Here is a 21,829-nt window from a genome sequence, read left to right on the forward strand (position 1 = left end):
AGTCACCCGTGGAGTCTTCTGTCGCCTGATTCTGGAGGAGCAGGGACGGTCTGTGGATGTCGGGGAGGGGATGCTGGCATTGAAGCTGAGACTTCCCGATGGGTATATGGACCTGGAGCCAGGCTTGGTCCCTAGAGAAAGTCCCACCACGTCATCTCCTATGAAAGACCTCCAGAGACACCGCCCTGGTTCCCACTAAGCTCTTTACTCACGCTTCAGCCTACCTGGTTGGGCAGCTAGAGGACCAGGACAGCTTTGATTCTCCTTTGTTAGCTATTGGCTTCAGAAGCGTTCCCCGGGAGAAGGGGCTCCCTTAGCTGCTCCAGGTGGAAAGCGAGAGCTCCTCTATCCAGGATGTAGGTTTCTCGGCTGTTGGCCTATGGGGGACTTCATGGGTAATCAGATGTGTTGAATCACTGAACCTCATGACGTTCCTGTCTGTGATGCCTCAGGACAGTGGGTCCAAGTGATTGGTTGGCCAGAGCACACAGCTGGAGGTGGAGAACCTGCAAAGGCAGTGTGTCTGAGGGCGGCCGGAATGACAGAAGTGACATTAAGTAGAAGGATGTCAGAATTAGTCATTGTCCAGAGATGGCCATGGACAAGCTAATGTGCAGAAATGTATGATAACCTGTGACTGGATTTATTATTTTTTTTTGTTTTAAAGATTTATTTATTTTATGTATATGAGTGTTCTATCTGCATTTACACCTGCCAGAAAAGGGAATCAGTTCACGTTATAGATGGTTGTGAGCCACCATGTGGTTGCTGGGAATTGAACTCATGACCTTTGGAAGAGCAGCCCCCAGATTTATTACTTTGTGTCCATGGTCGCACCAGCGTTTAGGGAGAGGAATAATCCCAGCAGCTCCTTTCTTGTAAACCTTTCTGGTGCCCAGTGAGCTCTTCTTCCACAGGTCATTTTCCCTGATTGTCCAATGTGGACACACCAGACAGTTTTTTCTGCTTTGGCATTTCCTGGGTGAATACTGAGGAAAGTGAGGATGCTGAGAGGTAGGCAGTGTGCATCTCAGAAGAAGATCAGGCTTCTCAGAAAAGCAGTTAGGATAACTCCCGCGGCGGGCAGTTGCTTCCCAGTCATTGCCTCAGCTTGCTTTTTTGTTTTCAACCAACACTTCAGAGCTTAAGTCTCTCCCTGCTTCCCCTCCTCTTCTCTCTGAATTTTCACAACAGGATCTCTCCGTGTAGCCTTGGCTGTCCTGGAACTCACTCTGTAGACAGGCTGGACTCAAACTGAGAGCTCTGTCTGCCTCAGCTTCCCAATGCTGAGATGAATGGCGTGGGCCACCATTGCCTGGCTGACCTAAATATCTTTGATTTCGTGTCTATACTAGAATTGCCAGCCTTCCCCCACAGATGTTATGTGTTTCTGAAGGTGCAACTAGCATTTTCCTAGCATAAGGTCTCAGCTCTTAGGGAAGACCTCTCTTCCTCAATTTGCTCCATCTTGCAACAAATGGATTAACTAAACTGGCTCCATAGGGACCAGGTATTAAAAGGGCCCTACTGCTTCCTTACCTCAATCCTAGAAGCCTGAATTTAGGGCCAAGGCTTTGGGGAGCAATGAACTAAGAAACTGCTAGAAGGAAGGAAGGAAGGAAGGAAGGAAGGAAGGACTCACTCTCTCTCAAAGAAAGCTCAGCCCCAGCCCATCAGGGAACTGCTAGACCAGACAGGTGAAAGATGAGGACAGCTCTCAGGCTGTATTCCCTTGAGGGTCACTCTTAGCTGAGTCCTGGCGTGACACCAGCTTGTTTAGGAACACAGCCTGCTGCCATTCAGAAAACAATCTGTCTTGGACTTCTCCAGCAGAGACAATCTAGGGAGGGGGTTCTAGATACCACAGCCAGCCTAGACAAGGTAACGTCATTGCAAACTGAAGAGGATGGAGGAGACAGGCTGATTCTCTGGCTGAAACTAGTTTCTTGTTACTCCTGCTTTGCCGGCCTCTGTTCATCCCGGCAGACAAGCTCACTTAGCCTCCTCTTTGTGCCCTTCACTCCTCTGTCATCTAGCTCTTCTCTCTTGGTATGAATGAGAAACAAAATTTCAAACTCCCCGTCATATTCAGCATGTGGAAGAGACCGGCATCAAGATTCTATTTCATGTCACAGGTGTCTTACAAGCACACGCGCCATTAGGGAACAAAAGAGGCCAGTTATGTTCATGTGACCCTGCCAGCCAGCTAGGAATCTGACCAATCTACCTTCTTCTATGACGTTAAAGGTTCAGAGAGTAAAAACAAAACAGAAGAAACAAGCAAAACCAAACCAAAGCAGACTGGTTACTCCTTGAGATTGTTTTGTTTAGGGAATGATTCCTAGGAGTTAAAACATTGTAACTTCAGAGTGACAGCAGAGGTTGGGGCTGCGCTGCCTCTGCCTGTGTGTGGGGTTTGTCATCAAGATGTGGGTGGCAGAGTCATCGCCATGTTTGTTCTAGTGCGACTTGCAGAGCTAGAATACTGGGCCAACACATTTCCTGCACTGGAAGGTCCAGCCATGTGGTGTTTACTTCGCAGGGACCAATACTAAACACATAGCACAAATCAGGGCACCTCAGCGCCTCAGTCTAAACCATTTCTGTTTTTGTGATCAGGTGTAGTAACTTTGTGAATACCAATTATTTTCACTATTTCTCAAGTTAAAAAAAGAAAACAAAAACAGAAACAGTCTGCGGTTGCAGAGATGGTCCAGCAATTAAGAGCATTTGCTGCCCTTCCAGGGGACCTGAGTTTGGTTCCCAGCACCCATGTCAGGTAGCTCACAACTGTCTGTAGCTCAGTTTCAGGGGATCAATGTCCTCTGTGCATGCATGTACCTGTTGTACATTAACTCACAGAGACAACATATGCACACATAAGTAGTAAGAGGAAGTATATATATCCATCTTCAGATCCTCTTGAAAATCTATTCAGAAATCTACTGAGAATTTTTTATGCAATGAAATGACCAAAATACCAACTGCCTTATTACTGACCAATGATCACATTAGTGAACATTCTGTGTGCAGTCCACGCTAACAGGGAGAAGGAGGGGTTAATTCCATCTTCTTCAAGTGGTACAACATATATTTCAAATTCCAAAAGTTAAAAAAAAAAACCAACATATTAAACATAAGAATTATGAAACAATTTTAACATCATACAGTTCAAAGGAATTTCAGAAGTGGCCAAGGGAAAAATGCATTCCCAGTGTTTGTTGGTGTTCAAACTGAAGGAGCCATGTGGCTAGTCACTATTCGACACACAGAGATGCCTGTGAACTCAGGCCGGGAGCTGGAGGTGACCCAATCTCAGAGCAGGCACTTGTGGGACATTGGTGTGTGGTGTGTCTTCTTGCAGCACAGCCCTGTGCTCCAGTGTCTGACGGTGGAACCGCACGCTGACATCATTCTCCCGTGCGGGTCACCTCTGTCGACAGGCACCAAACACACAGAAGTGGAAGGTAGGCCTAGGGGATGATAGAGCAGAGGCCAGGAGTAGCCACGGGCAGACTGATGCTTGCGGTGGCCCGAGCCTCTGGGATGCATTTCTGATGGCTTCCTTTTCACCCTAAAACAGGAGGCAAACCTGTCCACTGAGAGGAAGCTGGAAAAGGTATTGGTGTTCAGGAAACTAGAGAAGTGAAGAGCAGCAGTGAGGACATGAGTGGGACCAGCCTGATCTTGGAGGCAGGACTGTAGGACAGTTTAAGGTAGTGATTTCAAGACAAGGCACGGGAATATTTTTTCTGAGGATGTTCCCATGCTACACTGAAGGTTAGACAGGGCAAGTGGGCATGGCTGCTCAATAAACTCTTACATTATCAAATTCATTAAAGGGACTCATAAAAATCCATAATCTATAAAAGGGATTCATTAAGGGTGAGTGAGGGTGGTGGGCTCTAGACAGATGTGGGCATAACATCAGAATCCAAGCCTGTGAGCACTGCCTGCTGGGGAGGCGTCCCCACAGAGTCTCGGGAACAGGTTTTTCTCTTAGGGTGGAGGAGAGGAGAAAGACGGGGAAGAGGCACTGTGTGACAGGACATAGAGAGCCTGGAGGAAACCCAGCACGCCTGCTTTCTCCTGGACTCACGGCTCCACGTGCGTGCATCTGTGAGCGCAGCCAGGAAGCATACACAGAAAGCAGCCAGACTTTTGACAAATAGTCTGTGTGGATCCCTGAACACTGCACCTGACTTGTGTCACACGGCCAGTGGCTCCTAATGGTCAAATAGACAGCGTGTGAGGTAGGAGGGGAGGTAGTGTGTACAGACTGGGAGTTTAAAGCTGGCTCAGAAGGAAGGAAATGGCACAAAACTACAAGTATAGTGTTGGCCACATGATAAGAGTGTGACCACTGCTAATGCAGAAAAGGTCCCAATATACTTTAAACGGCTAAATTTATCAGTAGAAAAAATCAGTGGGATCATCTCAAGTGCCCCTAGCTGATTAATGGATAAAGAAAATGTTTTATAGTCATCCAATGGAACACTGCCCCACTATAAGTAGATTATAAATAGAACTAAGACATTGTTCATTATAGCAAGCCAGACACAGAAAGACAGTTATCAAGAAATCTCATTAATGTGCAGGATCTAAAGATGCTAATGCCATGGGGATCAGATGTGTTTTTACCAGAGGCTGAGGAAAGGCTGGTCAACAGGTGCTAAGAATGAAACAAAAAGAAGCTTCCACTGATGCAGTGTCACAGGGGGATTAGCATACGAACCAATAATAATCGGCTAAAGATCTCAAAAAGCTAGAGGAAAGGGTTCTGAGTATTGTTTTCTTTAGCCCCAAAGACATGAGAAATATTTGAAGGGAGAGGTGTGTCCTGATGGGAACACACAGAGGCGTGACTTGTGAAAACTCAGCTGGTCCTCCGTAGATGTGTTAACAGCTTCAGGAGGACTTTGCAGAAAGCAAACACCCTCCCCTCTGCCCTGTTTCCACCTGCTCGCAGGCACCACCTCAAGATCTTTAGGCTTCCTGAGCAGCTTTGGAGTTTCCTCCTTTGCTCTCAACCAGTCCTTCGAGGAGTAACCGCCAATGTCAAGACATGAGGCAGGTGACACTGTGTCAGATCCTGGGGTGGGGGTGGGGGGAGCAGGCTCTACTCCTGAGCAGCATCCACGCCTTCATCCTGGCTTCAGAGACCACCCAAACTGCTGCCCTCACTGTCACTCCCCACGCCCTTCCATTGCATTGTCCTCCTCACTTCAGCCACACTGATGTGTGTTCTGCAACCCCCTTGTATTTTTATATCAGTGCTCTAAGGAGAGTACCACCAGGCATTCCAAGCTTTGGAAGATTCAGAAGTATTATTCAGAGATGAGGATGATGGCTCAGAACACAGTGAGATTAGCTGACATCACTGGGATCATTTGCAGTGAATATGCTGGAGGAATTTTTTGCTCTTCCATGATGTTTGGAGGGCAGTTGGGAGTTTTGTCTACAGATTACAAACAACGGTGTCTTGTTCTATGGAGACTGCTTGACAGATGTTGACCCTCAGGCATGCCTGGCAGGTGTTGACCCTCAGGCATGCTTGACAGATGTTGACCCTCAGGCATGCCTGGCAGGTGTTGACCCTCAGGCGTGCCTGGCGGGGGTCTTTAGAGTACAGACTCCTAAGCCAGAACTTGAAGGTCCTAGTTGGCATATGCTTGATGGTGCCAGGGAAATCTGAGTCTGAAGGCTTGGTTCACAACTCACCTTTGCAGAGAACATTGGTGTGACAGGAAAGAGGCTGATAATGAATTTGGCAGGTACTCAAAACAGGTCGATTCAAAAAGACTATTTGCTCTCTATGGCAAAAGAAGAACCCAAAGTGGGATGGAAAGACTGCTTTTGTTTTTTGTTTTGTTTTCTTTATTTGTTTGTTTTCTTATGAGGGAAAAATAGAGCTAAAGGGAAACACCTGCGTTGGGGTCACAGGGACAGGGAGGGATGGGTGAGCGTGACCCAGAAATAAGTGAGTGTTGTGCAGAAAGCATGGTCAGGACGGGGAGGTAAGGAAAGCAGGCTGGACAGGGGCCACAGCCTGTGGCTGAGTGTGGGCTGCTAGCCTGTGCAGGGCTGACACTCAGGATCCCATGGGTAGGAAATGAAACCTTCTGATATGCAATGCGGGTTCAATCCGCCATTCACTGGGGTTAGAGAGCGGGTGGAAGGCGGAGAAAGCCATGTGAGTGTGCAAGGGCACTAGACATCTAAAAGCGATGTTTACACATCTAAGAAACAGTTGTTCAGAAGTGAGAACCCTCTCTCTGAAATTCCCAGACAGCATGCAAACGTGAGTTGAGAAGGCTTTCTAGGCCAGGCCTCCCTTCAAGATCTCCACTTGTGCATACAACTCATGCTCTCTCCCAGGAGAAGAGCACTTTCTTTGTGAGTTAGTCGAGTTACAGCCAAGCTGTTCCCTCTTTACACCATGCCCCTGAAGGATGACTCAGCCACTCAAGTGTAAAATGGCCTGCCTTTAGCCCCACAGCCCAACGGTGACGCTGTAGAGTCCAGGTGGCTTCTCAAAGGCCAGTGCCCAGGGAACAGTGATCTTTCTGGTAACTCTGCCACCCCTTGAAAGATGAGCAGTTTCTGGTAACTCCAGGGTGGATGATTTGGTTTGGGATAAAGCCATTGGGTCACAACAATTCCAGCATCAGGCAGCTGAAGCAAGGACATTGTCCCCATGTCACCTCAACACAATGATCTCTGAGAGAAAGTCCTGTTACAAAATACTAGAGACTTCCCAGGAGAGCCTGTGACCCTGGGTTCCTGCTATAGAGCCTAAGATCCAGATGCCTGCACTTGGAAACCACACAGCCTGGAGGTGAAGAGCCACCCTGCTCCCCAGACCTACAATGTCTCCGGCTCTGTCCCATACTGACCCAGTGGAAGACACTTCACGTCCTGGAGGGTGGCAGATAATATCTAAGGGAAAGAGTACAATGGATTGTGGCCCAATTTATGCTTAGTCTGGTCCTATATTGAAATGAATCCTAAAACTACATAATATGGTAGATGTGTAGGCATCTCTCAACCTTATGAAACCCACACTGTGGTGATAGTCTGTCTGAGCAGAGGGGATACAAAGCTCCCTCCACAACCCTGCCCCGCTCACAAAATTAATTCATCTACTCACGTGTTGAGACAGTACAGATGGGGACAATCCTCCCGAAGAGGGGATAGTTTGTCAGTTAGTGGAGATGCTTGAAGCATCTTTAGGAGCATACATAATTTTGAGTAAACTCTCAGTGATACGAGTTCAGACATGAATTCAATGAAGCAGCCACAGGGAACCAAGCAGGCACACTTAGGCAATGACGAGGATAGAAAGGTGGTGGCTGCATGGATTACGATGCCACAGCAGCACACGGCCTTGGTCTTCAACCGTGATGCCTTCTTGCCACAGCACTGTTCCACTAAGCAACAAGTGTCTACCCAAACCAGAAAATGACAAAACAAAACAGAGAAAACTGTCTTCTGTGTCCACATTGCACAATCAGGGAAAATGACCTGTGGAGGAAGAGCTCACTGGGCATCAGAAAGGTTTCTGTTGTCGTCTTTACAAGAAATGAGCTGCTGGGACTTCCCAAGGCACCATGCCAGGCTCTCCCTGCCCCTGACCTCAGCAGGGGGGCTCAGCATAAATACCAGCCTCCTCTCACCTACAGCCACAGCCCACCAGCTCTGCCCAGCAGACATCAGGTGAGGGACAGACCCAAGCACAGAAACTTACTGTGTGCTGGGTTTCGGCAGGCATGCTTTCCTCTTGAGAGAAGCTCCTCGCTTCTGCTCACCTGCTCCGGGGCTTGTGCCAGGCTGAGGGAATGTGTGGGAAAAGCGTCTTCCTGAGTCAGAGGCTCCCAGAGGGACTAGAGACCTGGTCTCTGCCCGCCAGCTCCCTCCCTGCTGCCTGACTGCCTTCTTAGACAGAGGTCATTCAGCTGGCAGGACAGGGTCAGCACGTAGGCCTTGTGTCTCTGAGGAGGGTCCTGCTGTGAGGTCTCAGGGGGCACTGCCAGGACACACATGAACAGAAGGAGTGACCAGAGCCTCCTTGGATAAGAGACACCCAAGGGGGAGACTCAGGTCTCTGAGCATCTCCTTCATCCTCATCTTTCATTTCAGCAGGATGAAGCTTCTCACTGGCCTCATTTTCTGCTCCCTGGTCCTGGGGGTCAGCAGTTGGCTTTCATTTCTTGGTGAGGCTTTCCAAGGTAAGGCCGAGGGACAACTACCTCTGCTGATCTCCTGAGCATTCAGGAGGGATGGGCTCACTGTCCTGCTTGGCAGGATGGGCCAGGGTGTCCTGCAAGGCTTCCTGATATGCCCGGGATATAGCAGGAGGCAGAGCAGAGATTGCAACCCAGCTGTGCTTGAGCCAATCCTGTCTGCCTGCCAAGTCTGCCTGCCACTTCCTAAATTCATTTGTGAACAATATGAGGTGAGGGTGGCATCACCTAGAAAGCTGTAATACCACCTGGGTCAGGCCGAGTCTTCCCCGTGCACCTACAGCTGCAGGACTGGGCTTGGGTGTGGCCTGGCCTTGGGTGTGTCAGCTTCAGGCTGCTCTGAGCACAGGCTCAGGCCGGAAAGCTTTGAATTCCTTTGTCCTCCCTAAGGCATGGATAGAGTCTTCAGGCTCATGTTCCTGTGGCCTTTCCCATCCAGGGGCTGGGGACATGTGGAGAGCCTACTCCGACATGAAAGAGGCCAACTGGAAAGACTCAGACAAATACTTCCATGCTCGGGGGAACTATGATGCTGCCCAAAGGGGGCCAGGGGGAGTCTGGGCTGCTGAAGTCATCAGGTACCACTGGCTGACGGGACCAGGAGTGGGTGGCAGGGCTCACTCTTCTGGGCAGAGCAGGGGAAGATGAGCTTGGAGAAGATCACGCTAACCTGAGGGCCTCGTCCTCTTGCTCATGCAGCTAGAGTCTCCATCTATGCCCGGTGTGGACCCCGGGCTGCGGCAGAGTCAGCACACAGCCATGCTCTGTGAGCCTGCTCCCAAGTGCAGACAGGGAGTGGCTCTCAGCCTGTGCTCCTCCAGTGTGGGGTGACCAGCCTAGGACCAGGGTCTCAGCCCCTCCTTCCTGGCCCTTCCTGGTTTCCTCCTGAAGCCATCCCATGCACAGGGCAGAACTGTCGGGGTAGACCTGTCACACAGCTCGGTTACAGGTCTCCTTCTTGTCTGCTTCTAGTGACGCGAGAGAGAACATTCAGAGTCTCTTAGGCCGTGGACATGAGGACACCATGGCTGACCAGGAAGCCAACAGACATGGCCGCAGCGGCAAGGACCCCAATCACTACAGGCCTGCTGGCCTGCCTGACAAATACTGAGGCTGTGCTGTGGGGTGTGGGTACGGGCCTGAGTTTTCAGTCTTGTATCCACAAAACCTGTTAGACAACACTTAGTAGCTGTGTAATAAACACAACAAGAACAAATAACTTGTAGCAGCGTCTGATTTCGCACGAGGAGGGAGGAACTGGCTCATATGAAAGTGTACAGGAGAATCACCAGCGCGGGCTCAGCCTGCACCTGACAGGTGACGGCGTCTACAGGCCACAGAGGACTGGTGCATTGATAGCCCAGGATTCTGACCTCCGTGTCTGGCCTTCACAGTCCGTGGTAACTGTGTCTTGTTCCTTTCTCCTTTCTCGGTGTGTTAGTTTGAGTTCTCTCAATGGTGGTGACAAGATTCACAACCCCAGAAAGACTGCACTATGGCACCTTCTCCATACCACTGCCACCATGGTGATCTTTTGTCCATTTCCTACAGACTATAAAACCAATTATCTGCCAGCTTGTGTCCCCTCCACCGAGAGTCCCTCAGTCTTTTTCTTCCTGCTGTTTTCTTTTCTGTCTGTGTCTATCTCTCTGCCTGTCTGTCTGTTGAGAGGACAACATAATTTGTCTCCATTTTAGGCTCAGGGCTAACTTTAAAATAAAAGTCCTCAGTCCCCCTGTCTCTGCCTTCCAAGAGCAGAATTAAAAGCATGTGCCACAAATCCTGCTTCATAAAAACTTTCTATTGCTTGCACCTGTGTGTGGTCACTGTCCGGCAGACAGCCCACAGCAGTCTTTAAGCAATGCTCAAGCAAGGGCGAGCGTAGCCCTGGAGGCCAGGTGAGACCCAAGAGAGCAGACGCATGGGTCTGTTTAGACACCATTTCCCAGGTTCTGAATCACAGGAAGGTCATGGCTAAACAAGAATGTGGCCACATCTATCCCACCTTTTCTTTTTTTTTTTTTTAAGACATTATCTCTTCTACTCTAGGACATTGAGTATCTCCCAGAATTTCAGTATAGGGCCGAGATGAAGTCATTCTAGGTCTCAGAAGCCAAGACGGCCCTTCACCTCAGGACCATGCTGTTTCCAAGTCTAAGTGTCTGGATTTTAAGATCTATGTTAGAGACTCAGAATCATGGCCTATCCTGGACAGGCTCTCTGATGTTTTGTAACAGGTCCTTCCCTTGGGGATAAGCATGACTGGGTACCTCAGGAACAACGTCAGGGTTGGTCTGCTAGAAGCCAGATGACTCTGACCCATGGCCCTTTCCAACCTAAGTCACCATCCTACAATTCCCACAAACCACCCTTCATCTTTTCAAGGGGTGGACCAATTACCAGAAAGATTCCCTTATGGAGTACTGAGTTTGAAAGCTGGAGTAGGCAGAGGGCTGGCTGAGGTCTGCCTTGTCCTGGATGCTTGTCCTCCTACAGACTCTGTTAGGCCCTCTGTACACTCTCTGCAGGCTCTGTGACAGAAATTGCCTTAGAGATTTGTTTCTTCTTCCTGTGTATCGGCATCATTCCTAGGATAGGTTGTGCTCAGGACAGTGGGAATGAGATGACTGTGACTCTCTGACCCATGAATCCCTGGCTTTAGGGTGAAACTTGAACCCTCTGGGCTGTGTTTAAATGCCTCTGAAGGCAGAGTAAGCCTGTAAATCCTAATGGATGTGGTTTGGTTTTGTTTGTCTTATACTGTTTAAACTACTCAGGACTCACAGAGCAAGGCAAGCACTATACCACTGTGACATGTTCCAAGATCCATATTCACATCTGCATGCTGCTGTAATCTCTGAAAACAAAATTGTGTTCATAAACACTTTATGTACTAGAGATGTCTGAAAAATAAAATACAGCCATATCTATCTCTGCTAGGCAGCTTTTCTAAGCCTTTCTCTTTTCTTCTTCACTCTGGGCCCCCCAATGCATACCAAACCAGAGCAGCCATGAATTCTGCCATACTAACCCATGACCTGGGTATGGTTTGGCCTGGCAGGCTGAAGGCTTCACAGAGCGGCTTAGGATGTCCTTCCCACCAGGACACGTTGGCTGATGCTGACTGTCTAATGGGAGAGAACTCTCCCTTCACTTCCAGCTTCAGTCCCTACAGTGGCCAAAAGATAGAGCAGAGCTCAAGGCAAGCAGATGCTGAGAACTGGCATGGCTGCCATCATGTCCTCATAAACCTGTCTAGGGCAAGTTACCATGGTCCTCATTTCCCAGCCAGCATTCCTAGCCCACACCTCCAGACTTTAGCTTCCAAGACAAAGAGAAAATAAAATCATCAGCCAAACATTGCCGCTTGAACAGTCTTCACAGTTACCACGGACTGTGAAGGCCAGACACGGAGGTCAGAATCCTGGGCTATCAATGCACCAGTCCTCTGTGGCCTGTAGACGCCGTCACCTGTCAGGTGCAGGCTGAGCCCGCGCTGGTGATTCTCCTGTACACTTTCATATGAGCCAGTTCCTCCCTCCTCGTGCGAAATCAGACGCTGCTACAAGTTATTTGTTCTTGTTGTGTTTATTACACAGCTACTAAGTGTTGTCTAACAGGTTTTGTGGATACAAGACTGAAAACTCAGGCCCGTACCCACACCCCACAGCACAGCCTCAGTATTTGTCAGGCAGGCCAGCAGGCCTGTAGTGATTGGGGTCCTTGCCGCTGCGGCCATGTCTGTTGGCTTCCTGGTCAGCCATGGTGTCCTCATGTCCACGGCCTAAGAGACTCTGAATGTTCTCTCTCGTGTCACTAGAAGCAGACAAGAAGGAGACCTGTAACCGAGCTGTGTGACAGGTCTACCCCGACAGTTCTGCCCTGTGCATGGGATGGCTTCAGGAGGAAACCAGGAAGGGCCAGGAAGGAGGGGCTGAGACCCTGGTCCTAGGCTGGTCACCCCACACTGGAGGAGCACAGGCTGAGAGCCACTCCCTGTCTGCACTTGGGAGCAGGCTCACAGAGCATGGCTGTGTGCTGACTCTGCCGCAGCCCGGGGTCCACACCGGGCATAGATGGAGACTCTAGCTGCATGAGCAAGAGGACGAGGCCCTCAGGTTAGCGTGATCTTCTCCAAGCTCATCTTCCCCTGCTCTGCCCAGAAGAGTGAGCCCTGCCACCCACTCCTGGTCCCGTCAGCCAGTGGTACCTGATGAATTCAGCAGCCCAGACTCCCCCTGGCCCCCTTTGGGCAGCATCATAGTTCCCCCGAGCATGGAAGTATTTGTCTGAGTCTTTCCAGTTGGCCTCTTTCATGTCGGAGTAGGCTCTCCACATGTCCCCAGCCCCTGGATGGGAAAGGCCACAGGAACATGAGCCTGAAGACTCTATCCATGCCTTAGGGAGGACAAAGGAATTCAAAGCTTTCCGGCCTGAGCCTGTGCTCAGAGCAGCCTGAAGCTGACACACCCAAGGCCAGGCCACACCCAAGCCCAGTCCTGCAGCTGTAGGTGCACGGGGAAGACTCGGCCTGACCCAGGTGGTATTACAGCTTTCTAGGTGATGCCACCCTCACCTCATATTGTTCACAAATGAATTTAGGAAGTGGCAGGCAGACTTGGCAGGCAGACAGGATTGGCTCAAGCACAGCTGGGTTGCAATCTCTGCTCTGCCTCCTGCTATATCCCGGGCATATCAGGAAGCCTTGCAGGACACCCTGGCCCATCCTGCCAAGCAGGACAGTGAGCCCATCCCTCCTGAATGCTCAGGAGATCAGCAGAGGTAGTTGTCCCTCGGCCTTACCTTGGAAAGCCTCACCAAGAAATGAAAGCCAACTGCTGACCCCCAGGACCAGGGAGCAGAAAATGAGGCCAGTGAGAAGCTTCATCCTGCTGAAATGAAAGATGAGGATGAAGGAGATGCTCAGAGACCTGAGTCTCCCCCTTGGGTGTCTCTTATCCAAGGAGGCTCTGGTCACTCCTTCTGTTCATGTGTGTCCTGGCAGTGCCCCCTGAGACCTCACAGCAGGACCCTCCTCAGAGACACAAGGCCTACGTGCTGACCTTGTCCTGCCAGCTGAATGACCTCTGTCTAAGAAGGCAGTCAGGCAGCAGGGAGGGAGCTGGCGGGCAGAGACCAGGTCTCTAGTCCCTCTGGGAGCCTCTGACTCAGGAAGACGCTTTTCCCACACATTCCCTCAGCCTGGCACAAGCCCCGGAGCAGGTGAGCAGAAGCGAGGAGCTTCTCTCAAGAGGAAAGCATGCCTGCCGAAACCCAGCACACAGTAAGTTTCTGTGCTTGGGTCTGTCCCTCACCTGATGTCTGCTGGGCAGAGCTGGTGGGCTGTGGCTGTAGGTGAGAGGAGGCTGGTATTTATGCTGAGCCCCCCTGCTGAGGTCAGGGGCAGGGAGAGCCTGGCATGGTGCCTTGGGAAGTCCCAGCAGCTCATTTCTTGTAAAGACGACAACAGAAACCTTTCTGATGCCCAGTGAGCTCTTCCTCCACAGGTCATTTTCCCTGATTGTGCAATGTGGACACAGAAGACAGTTTTCTCTGTTTTGTTTTGTCATTTTCTGGTTTGGGTAGACACTTGTTGCTTAGTGGAACAGTGCTGTGGCAAGAAGGCATCACGGTTGAAGACCAAGGCCGTGTGCTGCTGTGGCATCGTAATCCATGCAGCCACCACCTTTCTATCCTCGTCATTGCCTAAGTGTGCCTGCTTGGTTCCCTGTGGCTGCTTCATTGAATTCATGTCTGAACTCGTATCACTGAGAGTTTACTCAAAATTATGTATGCTCCTAAAGATGCTTCAAGCATCTCCACTAACTGACAAACTATCCCCTCTTCGGGAGGATTGTCCCCATCTGTACTGTCTCAACACGTGAGTAGATGAATTAATTTTGTGAGCGGGGCAGGGTTGTGGAGGGAGCTTTGTATCCCCTCTGCTCAGACAGACTATCACCACAGTGTGGGTTTCATAAGGTTGAGAGATGCCTACACATCTACCATATTATGTAGTTTTAGGATTCATTTCAATATAGGACCAGACTAAGCATAAATTGGGCCACAATCCATTGTACTCTTTCCCTTAGATATTATCTGCCACCCTCCAGGACGTGAAGTGTCTTCCACTGGGTCAGTATGGGACAGAGCCGGAGACATTGTAGGTCTGGGGAGCAGGGTGGCTCTTCACCTCCAGGCTGTGTGGTTTCCAAGTGCAGGCATCTGGATCTTAGGCTCTATAGCAGGAACCCAGGGTCACAGGCTCTCCTGGGAAGTCTCTAGTATTTTGTAACAGGACTTTCTCTCAGAGATCATTGTGTTGAGGTGACATGGGGACAATGTCCTTGCTTCAGCTGCCTGATGCTGGAATTGTTGTGACCCAATGGCTTTATCCCAAACCAAATCATCCACCCTGGAGTTACCAGAAACTGCTCATCTTTCAAGGGGTGGCAGAGTTACCAGAAAGATCACTGTTCCCTGGGCACTGGCCTTTGAGAAGCCACCTGGACTCTACAGCGTCACCGTTGGGCTGTGGGGCTAAAGGCAGGCCATTTTACACTTGAGTGGCTGAGTCATCCTTCAGGGGCATGGTGTAAAGAGGGAACAGCTTGGCTGTAACTCGACTAACTCACAAAGAAAGTGCTCTTCTCCTGGGAGAGAGCATGAGTTGTATGCACAAGTGGAGATCTTGAAGGGAGGCCTGGCCTAGAAAGCCTTCTCAACTCACGTTTGCATGCTGTCTGGGAATTTCAGAGAGAGGGTTCTCACTTCTGAACAACTGTTTCTTAGATGTGTAAACATCGCTTTTAGATGTCTAGTGCCCTTGCACACTCACATGGCTTTCTCCGCCTTCCACCCGCTCTCTAACCCCAGTGAATGGCGGATTGAACCCGCATTGCATATCAGAAGGTTTCATTTCCTACCCATGGGATCCTGAGTGTCAGCCCTGCACAGGCTAGCAGCCCACACTCAGCCACAGGCTGTGGCCCCTGTCCAGCCTGCTTTCCTTACCTCCCCGTCCTGACCATGCTTTCTGCACAACACTCACTTATTTCTGGGTCACGCTCACCCATCCCTCCCTGTCCCTGTGACCCCAACGCAGGTGTTTCCCTTTAGCTCTATTTTTCCCTCATAAGAAAACAAACAAATAAAGAAAACAAAACAAAAAACAAAAGCAGTCTTTCCATCCCACTTTGGGTTCTTCTTTTGCCATAGAGAGCAAATAGTCTTTTTGAATCGACCTGTTTTGAGTACCTGCCAAATTCATTATCAGCCTCTTTCCTGTCACACCAATGTTCTCTGCAAAGGTGAGTTGTGAACCAAGCCTTCAGACTCAGATTTCCCTGGCACCATCAAGCATATGCCAACTAGGACCTTCAAGTTCTGGCTTAGGAGTCTGTACTCTAAAGACCCCCGCCAGGCACGCCTGAGGGTCAACACCTGCCAGGCATGCCTGAGGGTCAACATCTGTCAAGCATGCCTGAGGGTCAACACCTGCCAGGCATGCCTGAGGGTCAACATCTGTCAAGCAGTCTCCATAGAACAAGACACCGTTGTTTGTAATCTGTAGACAAAACTCCCAACTGCCCTCCAAACATCATGGAAGAGCAAAAAATTCCTCCAGCATATTCACTGCAAATGATCCCAGTGATGTCAGCTAATCTCACTGTGTTCTGAGCCATCATCCTCATCTCTGAATAATACTTCTGAATCTTCCAAAGCTTGGAATGCCTGGTGGTACTCTCCTTAGAGCACTGATATAAAAATACAAGGGGGTTGCAGAACACACATCAGTGTGGCTGAAGTGAGGAGGACAATGCAATGGAAGGGCGTGGGGAGTGACAGTGAGGGCAGCAGTTTGGGTGGTCTCTGAAGCCAGGATGAAGGCGTGGATGCTGCTCAGGAGTAGAGCCTGCTCCCCCCACCCCCACCCCAGGATCTGACACAGTGTCACCTGCCTCATGTCTTGACATTGGCGGTTACTCCTCGAAGGACTGGTTGAGAGCAAAGGAGGAAACTCCAAAGCTGCTCAGGAAGCCTAAAGATCTTGAGGTGGTGCCTGCGAGCAGGTGGAAACAGGGCAGAGGGGAGGGTGTTTGCTTTCTGCAAAGTCCTCCTGAAGCTGTTAACACATCTACGGAGGACCAGCTGAGTTTTCACAAGTCACGCCTCTGTGTGTTCCCATCAGGACACACCTCTCCCTTCAAATATTTCTCATGTCTTTGGGGCTAAAGAAAACAATACTCAGAACCCTTTCCTCTAGCTTTTTGAGATCTTTAGCCGATTATTATTGGTTCGTATGCTAATCCCCCTGTGACACTGCATCAGTGGAAGCTTCTTTTTGTTTCATTCTTAGCACCTGTTGACCAGCCTTTCCTCAGCCTCTGGTAAAAACACATCTGATCCCCATGGCATTAGCATCTTTAGATCCTGCACATTAATGAGATTTCTTGATAACTGTCTTTCTGTGTCTGGCTTGCTATAATGAACAATGTCTTAGTTCTATTTATAATCTACTTATAGTGGGGCAGTGTTCCATTGGATGACTATAAAACATTTTCTTTATCCATTAATCAGCTAGGGGCACTTGAGATGATCCCACTGATTTTTTCTACTGATAAATTTAGCCGTTTAAAGTATATTGGGACCTTTTCTGCATTAGCAGTGGTCACACTCTTATCATGTGGCCAACACTATACTTGTAGTTTTGTGCCATTTCCTTCCTTCTGAGCCAGCTTTAAACTCCCAGTCTGTACACACTACCTCCCCTCCTACCTCACACGCTGTCTATTTGACCATTAGGAGCCACTGGCCGTGTGACACAAGTCAGGTGCAGTGTTCAGGGATCCACACAGACTATTTGTCAAAAGTCTGGCTGCTTTCTGTGTATGCTTCCTGGCTGCGCTCACAGATGCACGCACGTGGAGCCGTGAGTCCAGGAGAAAGCAGGCGTGCTGGGTTTCCTCCAGGCTCTCTATGTCCTGTCACACAGTGCCTCTTCCCCGTCTTTCTCCTCTCCTCCACCCTAAGAGAAAAACCTGTTCCCGAGACTCTGTGGGGACGCCTCCCCAGCAGGCAGTGCTCACAGGCTTGGATTCTGATGTTATGCCCACATCTGTCTAGAGCCCACCACCCTCACTCACCCTTAATGAATCCCTTTTATAGATTATGGATTTTTATGAGTCCCTTTAATGAATTTGATAATGTAAGAGTTTATTGAGCAGCCATGCCCACTTGCCCTGTCTAACCTTCAGTGTGGCATGGGAACATCCTCAGAAAAAATATTCCCGTGCCTTGTCTTGAAATCACTACCTTAAACTGTCCTACAGTCCTGCCTCCAAGATCAGGCTGGTCCCACTCATGTCCTCACTGCTGCTCTTCACTTCTCTAGTTTCCTGAACACCAATACCTTTTCCAGCTTCCTCTCAGTGGACAGGTTTGCCTCCTGTTTTAGGGTGAAAAGGAAGCCATCAGAAATGCATCCCAGAGGCTCGGGCCACCGCAAGCATCAGTCTGCCCGTGGCTACTCCTGGCCTCTGCTCTATCATCCCCTAGGCCTACCTTCCACTTCTGTGTGTTTGGTGCCTGTCGACAGAGGTGACCCTACGGGAGAATGATGTCAGCGTGCGGTTCCACCGTCAGACACTGGAGCACAGGGCTGTGCTGCAAGAAGACACACCACACACCAATGTCCCACAAGTGCCTGCTCTGAGATTGGGTCACCTCCAGCTCCCGGCCTGAGTTCACAGGCATCTCTGTGTGTCGAATAGTGACTAGCCACATGGCTCCTTCAGTTTGAACACCAACAAACCCTGGGAATGCATTTTTCCCTTGGCCACTTCTGAAATTCCTTTGAACTGTATGATGTTAAAATTGTTTCATAATTCTTATGTTTAATATGTTGGTTTTCTTTTTAACTTTTAGAATTTGAAATATATGTTGTATCACTTGAAGAAGATGGAATTAACCCCTCCTTCTCCCTGTTAGCGTGGACTGCACACAGAATGTTCACTAATGTGATCATTGGTCAGTAATAAGGCAGTTGGTATTTTGGTCATTTCATTGCATAAAAAATTCTCAGTAGATTTCTGAATAGATTTTCAAGAGGATCTGAAGATGGATATATATACTTCCTCTTACTACTTATGTGTGCATATGTTGTCTCTGTGAGTTAATGTACAACAGGTACATGCATGCACAGAGGACATTGATCCCCTGAAACTGAGCTACAGACAGTTGTGAGCTACCTGACATGGGTGCTGGGAACCAAACTCAGGTCCCCTGGAAGGGCAGCAAATGCTCTTAATTGCTGGACCATCTCTGCAACCGCAGACTGTTTCTGTTTTTGTTTTCTTTTTTTAACTTGAGAAATAGTGAAAATAATTGGTATTCACAAAGTTACTACACCTGATCACAAAAACAGAAATGGTTTAGACTGAGGCGCTGAGGTGCCCTGATTTGTGCTATGTGTTTAGTATTGGTCCCTGCGAAGTAAACACCACAAGGCTGGACCTTCCAGTGCAGGAAATGTGTTGGCCCAGTATTCTAGCTCTGCAAGTCGCACTAGAACAAACATGGCGATGACTCTGCCACCCACATCGTGATGACAAACCCCACACACAGGCAGAGGCAGCGCAGCCCCAACCTCTGCTGTCACTCTGAAGTTACAATGTTTTAACTCCTAGGAATCATTCCCTAAACAAAACAATCTCAAGGAGTAACCGGTCTGCTTTGGTTTTGTTTTGCTTGTTTCTTCTGTTTTGTTTTTACTCTCTGAACCTTTAACGTCATAGAAGAAGGTAGATTGGTCAGATTCCTAGCTGGCTGGCAGGGTCACATGAACATAACTGGCCTCTTTTGTTCCCTAATGGCGCGTGTGCTTGTAAGACACCTGTGACATGAAATAGAATCTTGATACCGGTCTCTTCCACATGCTGAATATGACGGGGAGTTTGAAATTTTGTTTCTCATTCATACCAGAGAGAAGAGCTAGATGACAGAGGAGTGAACGGCACAAAGAGGAGGCTAAGTGAGCTTGTCTGCCGGGGTGAACAGAGGCCGGCAAAGCAGGAGTAACAAGAAACTAGTTTCAGCCAGAGAATCAGCCTGTCTCCTCCATCCTCTTCAGTTTGCAATGACGTTACCTTGTCTAGGCTGGCTGTGGTATCTAGAACCCCCTCCCTAGATTGTCTCTGCTGGAGAAGTCCAAGACAGATTGTTTTCTGAATGGCAGCAGGCTGTGTTCCTAAACAAGCTGGTGTCACGCCAGGACTCAGCTAAGAGTGACCCTCAAGGGAATACAGCCTGAGAGCTGTCCTCATCTTTCACCTGTCTGGTCTAGCAGTTCCCTGATGGGCTGGGGCTGAGCTTTCTTTGAGAGAGAGTGAGTCCTTCCTTCCTTCCTTCCTTCCTTCCTTCCTTCTAGCAGTTTCTTAGTTCATTGCTCCCCAAAGCCTTGGCCCTAAATTCAGGCTTCTAGGATTGAGGTAAGGAAGCAGTAGGGCCCTTTTAATACCTGGTCCCTATGGAGCCAGTTTAGTTAATCCATTTGTTGCAAGATGGAGCAAATTGAGGAAGAGAGGTCTTCCCTAAGAGCTGAGACCTTATGCTAGGAAAATGCTAGTTGCACCTTCAGAAACACATAACATCTGTGGGGGAAGGCTGGCAATTCTAGTATAGACACGAAATCAAAGATATTTAGGTCAGCCAGGCAATGGTGGCCCACGCCATTCATCTCAGCATTGGGAAGCTGAGGCAGACAGAGCTCTCAGTTTGAGTCCAGCCTGTCTACAGAGTGAGTTCCAGGACAGCCAAGGCTACACGGAGAGATCCTGTTGTGAAAATTCAGAGAGAAGAGGAGGGGAAGCAGGGAGAGACTTAAGCTCTGAAGTGTTGGTTGAAAACAAAAAAGCAAGCTGAGGCAATGACTGGGAAGCAACTGCCCGCCGCGGGAGTTATCCTAACTGCTTTTCTGAGAAGCCTGATCTTCTTCTGAGATGCACACTGCCTACCTCTCAGCATCCTCACTTTCCTCAGTATTCACCCAGGAAATGCCAAAGCAGAAAAAACTGTCTGGTGTGTCCACATTGGACAATCAGGGAAAATGACCTGTGGAAGAAGAGCTCACTGGGCACCAGAAAGGTTTACAAGAAAGGAGCTGCTGGGATTATTCCTCTCCCTAAACGCTGGTGCGACCATGGACACAAAGTAATAAATCTGGGGGCTGCTCTTCCAAAGGTCATGAGTTCAATTCCCAGCAACCACATGGTGGCTCACAACCATCTATAACGTGAACTGATTCCCTTTTCTGGCAGGTGTAAATGCAGATAGAACACTCATATACATAAAATAAATAAATCTTTAAAACAAAAAAAAAATAATAAATCCAGTCACAGGTTATCATACATTTCTGCACATTAGCTTGTCCATGGCCATCTCTGGACAATGACTAATTCTGACATCCTTCTACTTAATGTCACTTCTGTCATTCCGGCCGCCCTCAGACACACTGCCTTTGCAGGTTCTCCACCTCCAGCTGTGTGCTCTGGCCAACCAATCACTTGGACCCACTGTCCTGAGGCATCACAGACAGGAACGTCATGAGGTTCAGTGATTCAACACATCTGATTACCCATGAAGTCCCCCATAGGCCAACAGCCGAGAAACCTACATCCTGGATAGAGGAGCTCTCGCTTTCCACCTGGAGCAGCTAAGGGAGCCCCTTCTCCCGGGGAACGCTTCTGAAGCCAATAGCTAACAAAGGAGAATCAAAGCTGTCCTGGTCCTCTAGCTGCCCAACCAGGTAGGCTGAAGCGTGAGTAAAGAGCTTAGTGGGAACCAGGGCGGTGTCTCTGGAGGTCTTTCATAGGAGATGACGTGGTGGGACTTTCTCTAGGGACCAAGCCTGGCTCCAGGTCCATATACCCATCGGGAAGTCTCAGCCTCAATGCCAGCATCCCCTCCCCGACATCCACAGACCGTCCCTGCTCCTCCAGAATCAGGCGACAGAAGACTCCACGGGTGACTTATGAACACATCTATGCCTTTCTTCTTTCCTAGACTGTGGCTTCCTTTTAAATTCACGGTTGTCTTGCATGTTTATATGCTGTGAAGTTTACACAGAGCTGAGGGGACAAGTGGGAAATGTGTCTCATGAGCTGTAGGCTCCTGTAGGGGGGGGTGATCTGGTCCCAGTGTTTGTCTTCCTCCATCAGTGCTGCCTTGCTGTGGCCCCAGACAGATCTGCTTCAGGGATGAGGGGTGGAAACTGAAGCTTGTGATTTTGAGGCTGCAAGGTCACCTGGGTACCCACTGGGATGTGAGGTCACCTGGGTACCCACTGGGATCCAAGGGAGCATCGGTGGGGTTGGGCGGCTAGCCTCTCCCTGGAAAACAGACGCCCAAGGGTGCAAAGAAATCTGTGTATCTCCTCAAGCCTCTCCTTTCATTTCAGCAGGAGGAAGTCCCCACCAGCCTCATTTTCTGCTCTCTGCCCCTGGGAGCTCTTGGTGGGTTTTCCTTCACTGGAGAGGCTTAGTGAGGTGAGGCTGATGAATGAAATATGGCTTCAGTGTGATGGGCAC

The 21,829-nt window shown here is 49.4% G+C and overlaps 2 protein-coding genes and 1 long non-coding RNA gene across 8 annotated transcripts; 2 read left to right on the plus strand and 1 right to left on the minus strand.

Moving 5' to 3' along the window:
• The first annotated feature begins 7,541 nt into the window (after positions 1–7,541).
• LOC110543558 (serum amyloid A-5 protein-like) lies at positions 7,542–9,462 on the plus strand. Of its 4 annotated transcripts, none has more exons than XM_021629854.2 (4): positions 7,646–7,716; positions 8,140–8,228; positions 8,683–8,821; positions 9,216–9,462. In XM_021629854.2, exons 2-4 carry the CDS (start codon positions 8,144–8,146, stop codon positions 9,352–9,354), a joined length of 363 nt encoding a protein of 120 aa, XP_021485529.2. In that variant the 5' UTR covers positions 7,646–7,716; positions 8,140–8,143; the 3' UTR covers positions 9,355–9,462. The 4 variants fall into 4 exon arrangements, with proteins under 4 accessions (XP_060234712.1, XP_060234710.1, XP_021485529.2 ...); XM_021629855.2 differs by having other exon boundaries at positions 8,143–8,228; XM_060378729.1 differs by lacking the exon at positions 9,216–9,462 and having other exon boundaries at positions 7,542–7,716; positions 8,143–8,228; positions 8,634–8,812.
• A 2,350-nt stretch (positions 9,463–11,812) lies between these two features.
• LOC110543557 (serum amyloid A-5 protein) lies at positions 11,813–13,770 on the minus strand. 3 transcript variants are annotated; one of them, XM_021629853.2, is made up of 4 exons: positions 13,559–13,770; positions 13,047–13,132; positions 12,454–12,592; positions 11,813–12,059 (listed from the first exon to the last, which is right to left on the minus strand). In XM_021629853.2, exons 1-4 carry the CDS (start codon positions 13,753–13,755, stop codon positions 11,921–11,923), a joined length of 561 nt encoding a protein of 186 aa, XP_021485528.2. In that variant the 5' UTR covers positions 13,756–13,770; the 3' UTR covers positions 11,813–11,920. The 3 variants fall into 3 exon arrangements, with proteins under 3 accessions (XP_021485528.2, XP_021485527.2, XP_060234722.1); XM_021629852.2 differs by having other exon boundaries at positions 13,047–13,135; XM_060378739.1 differs by having other exon boundaries at positions 12,454–12,641; positions 13,047–13,135; positions 13,559–13,584.
• LOC132652831 (uncharacterized) lies at positions 13,762–21,265 on the plus strand. Its single transcript, XR_009590378.1, has 3 exons — positions 13,762–14,124; positions 20,767–21,048; positions 21,142–21,265. It is a non-coding gene; the product is annotated as an uncharacterized LOC132652831 (long non-coding RNA).
• The last annotated feature ends 564 nt before the right edge of the window (positions 21,266–21,829 follow it).

This window comes from Meriones unguiculatus, chromosome 1, assembly GCF_030254825.1.
Source record: "Meriones unguiculatus strain TT.TT164.6M chromosome 1, Bangor_MerUng_6.1, whole genome shotgun sequence".
Classification (NCBI taxonomy): domain Eukaryota; kingdom Metazoa; phylum Chordata; class Mammalia; order Rodentia; family Muridae; genus Meriones; species Meriones unguiculatus.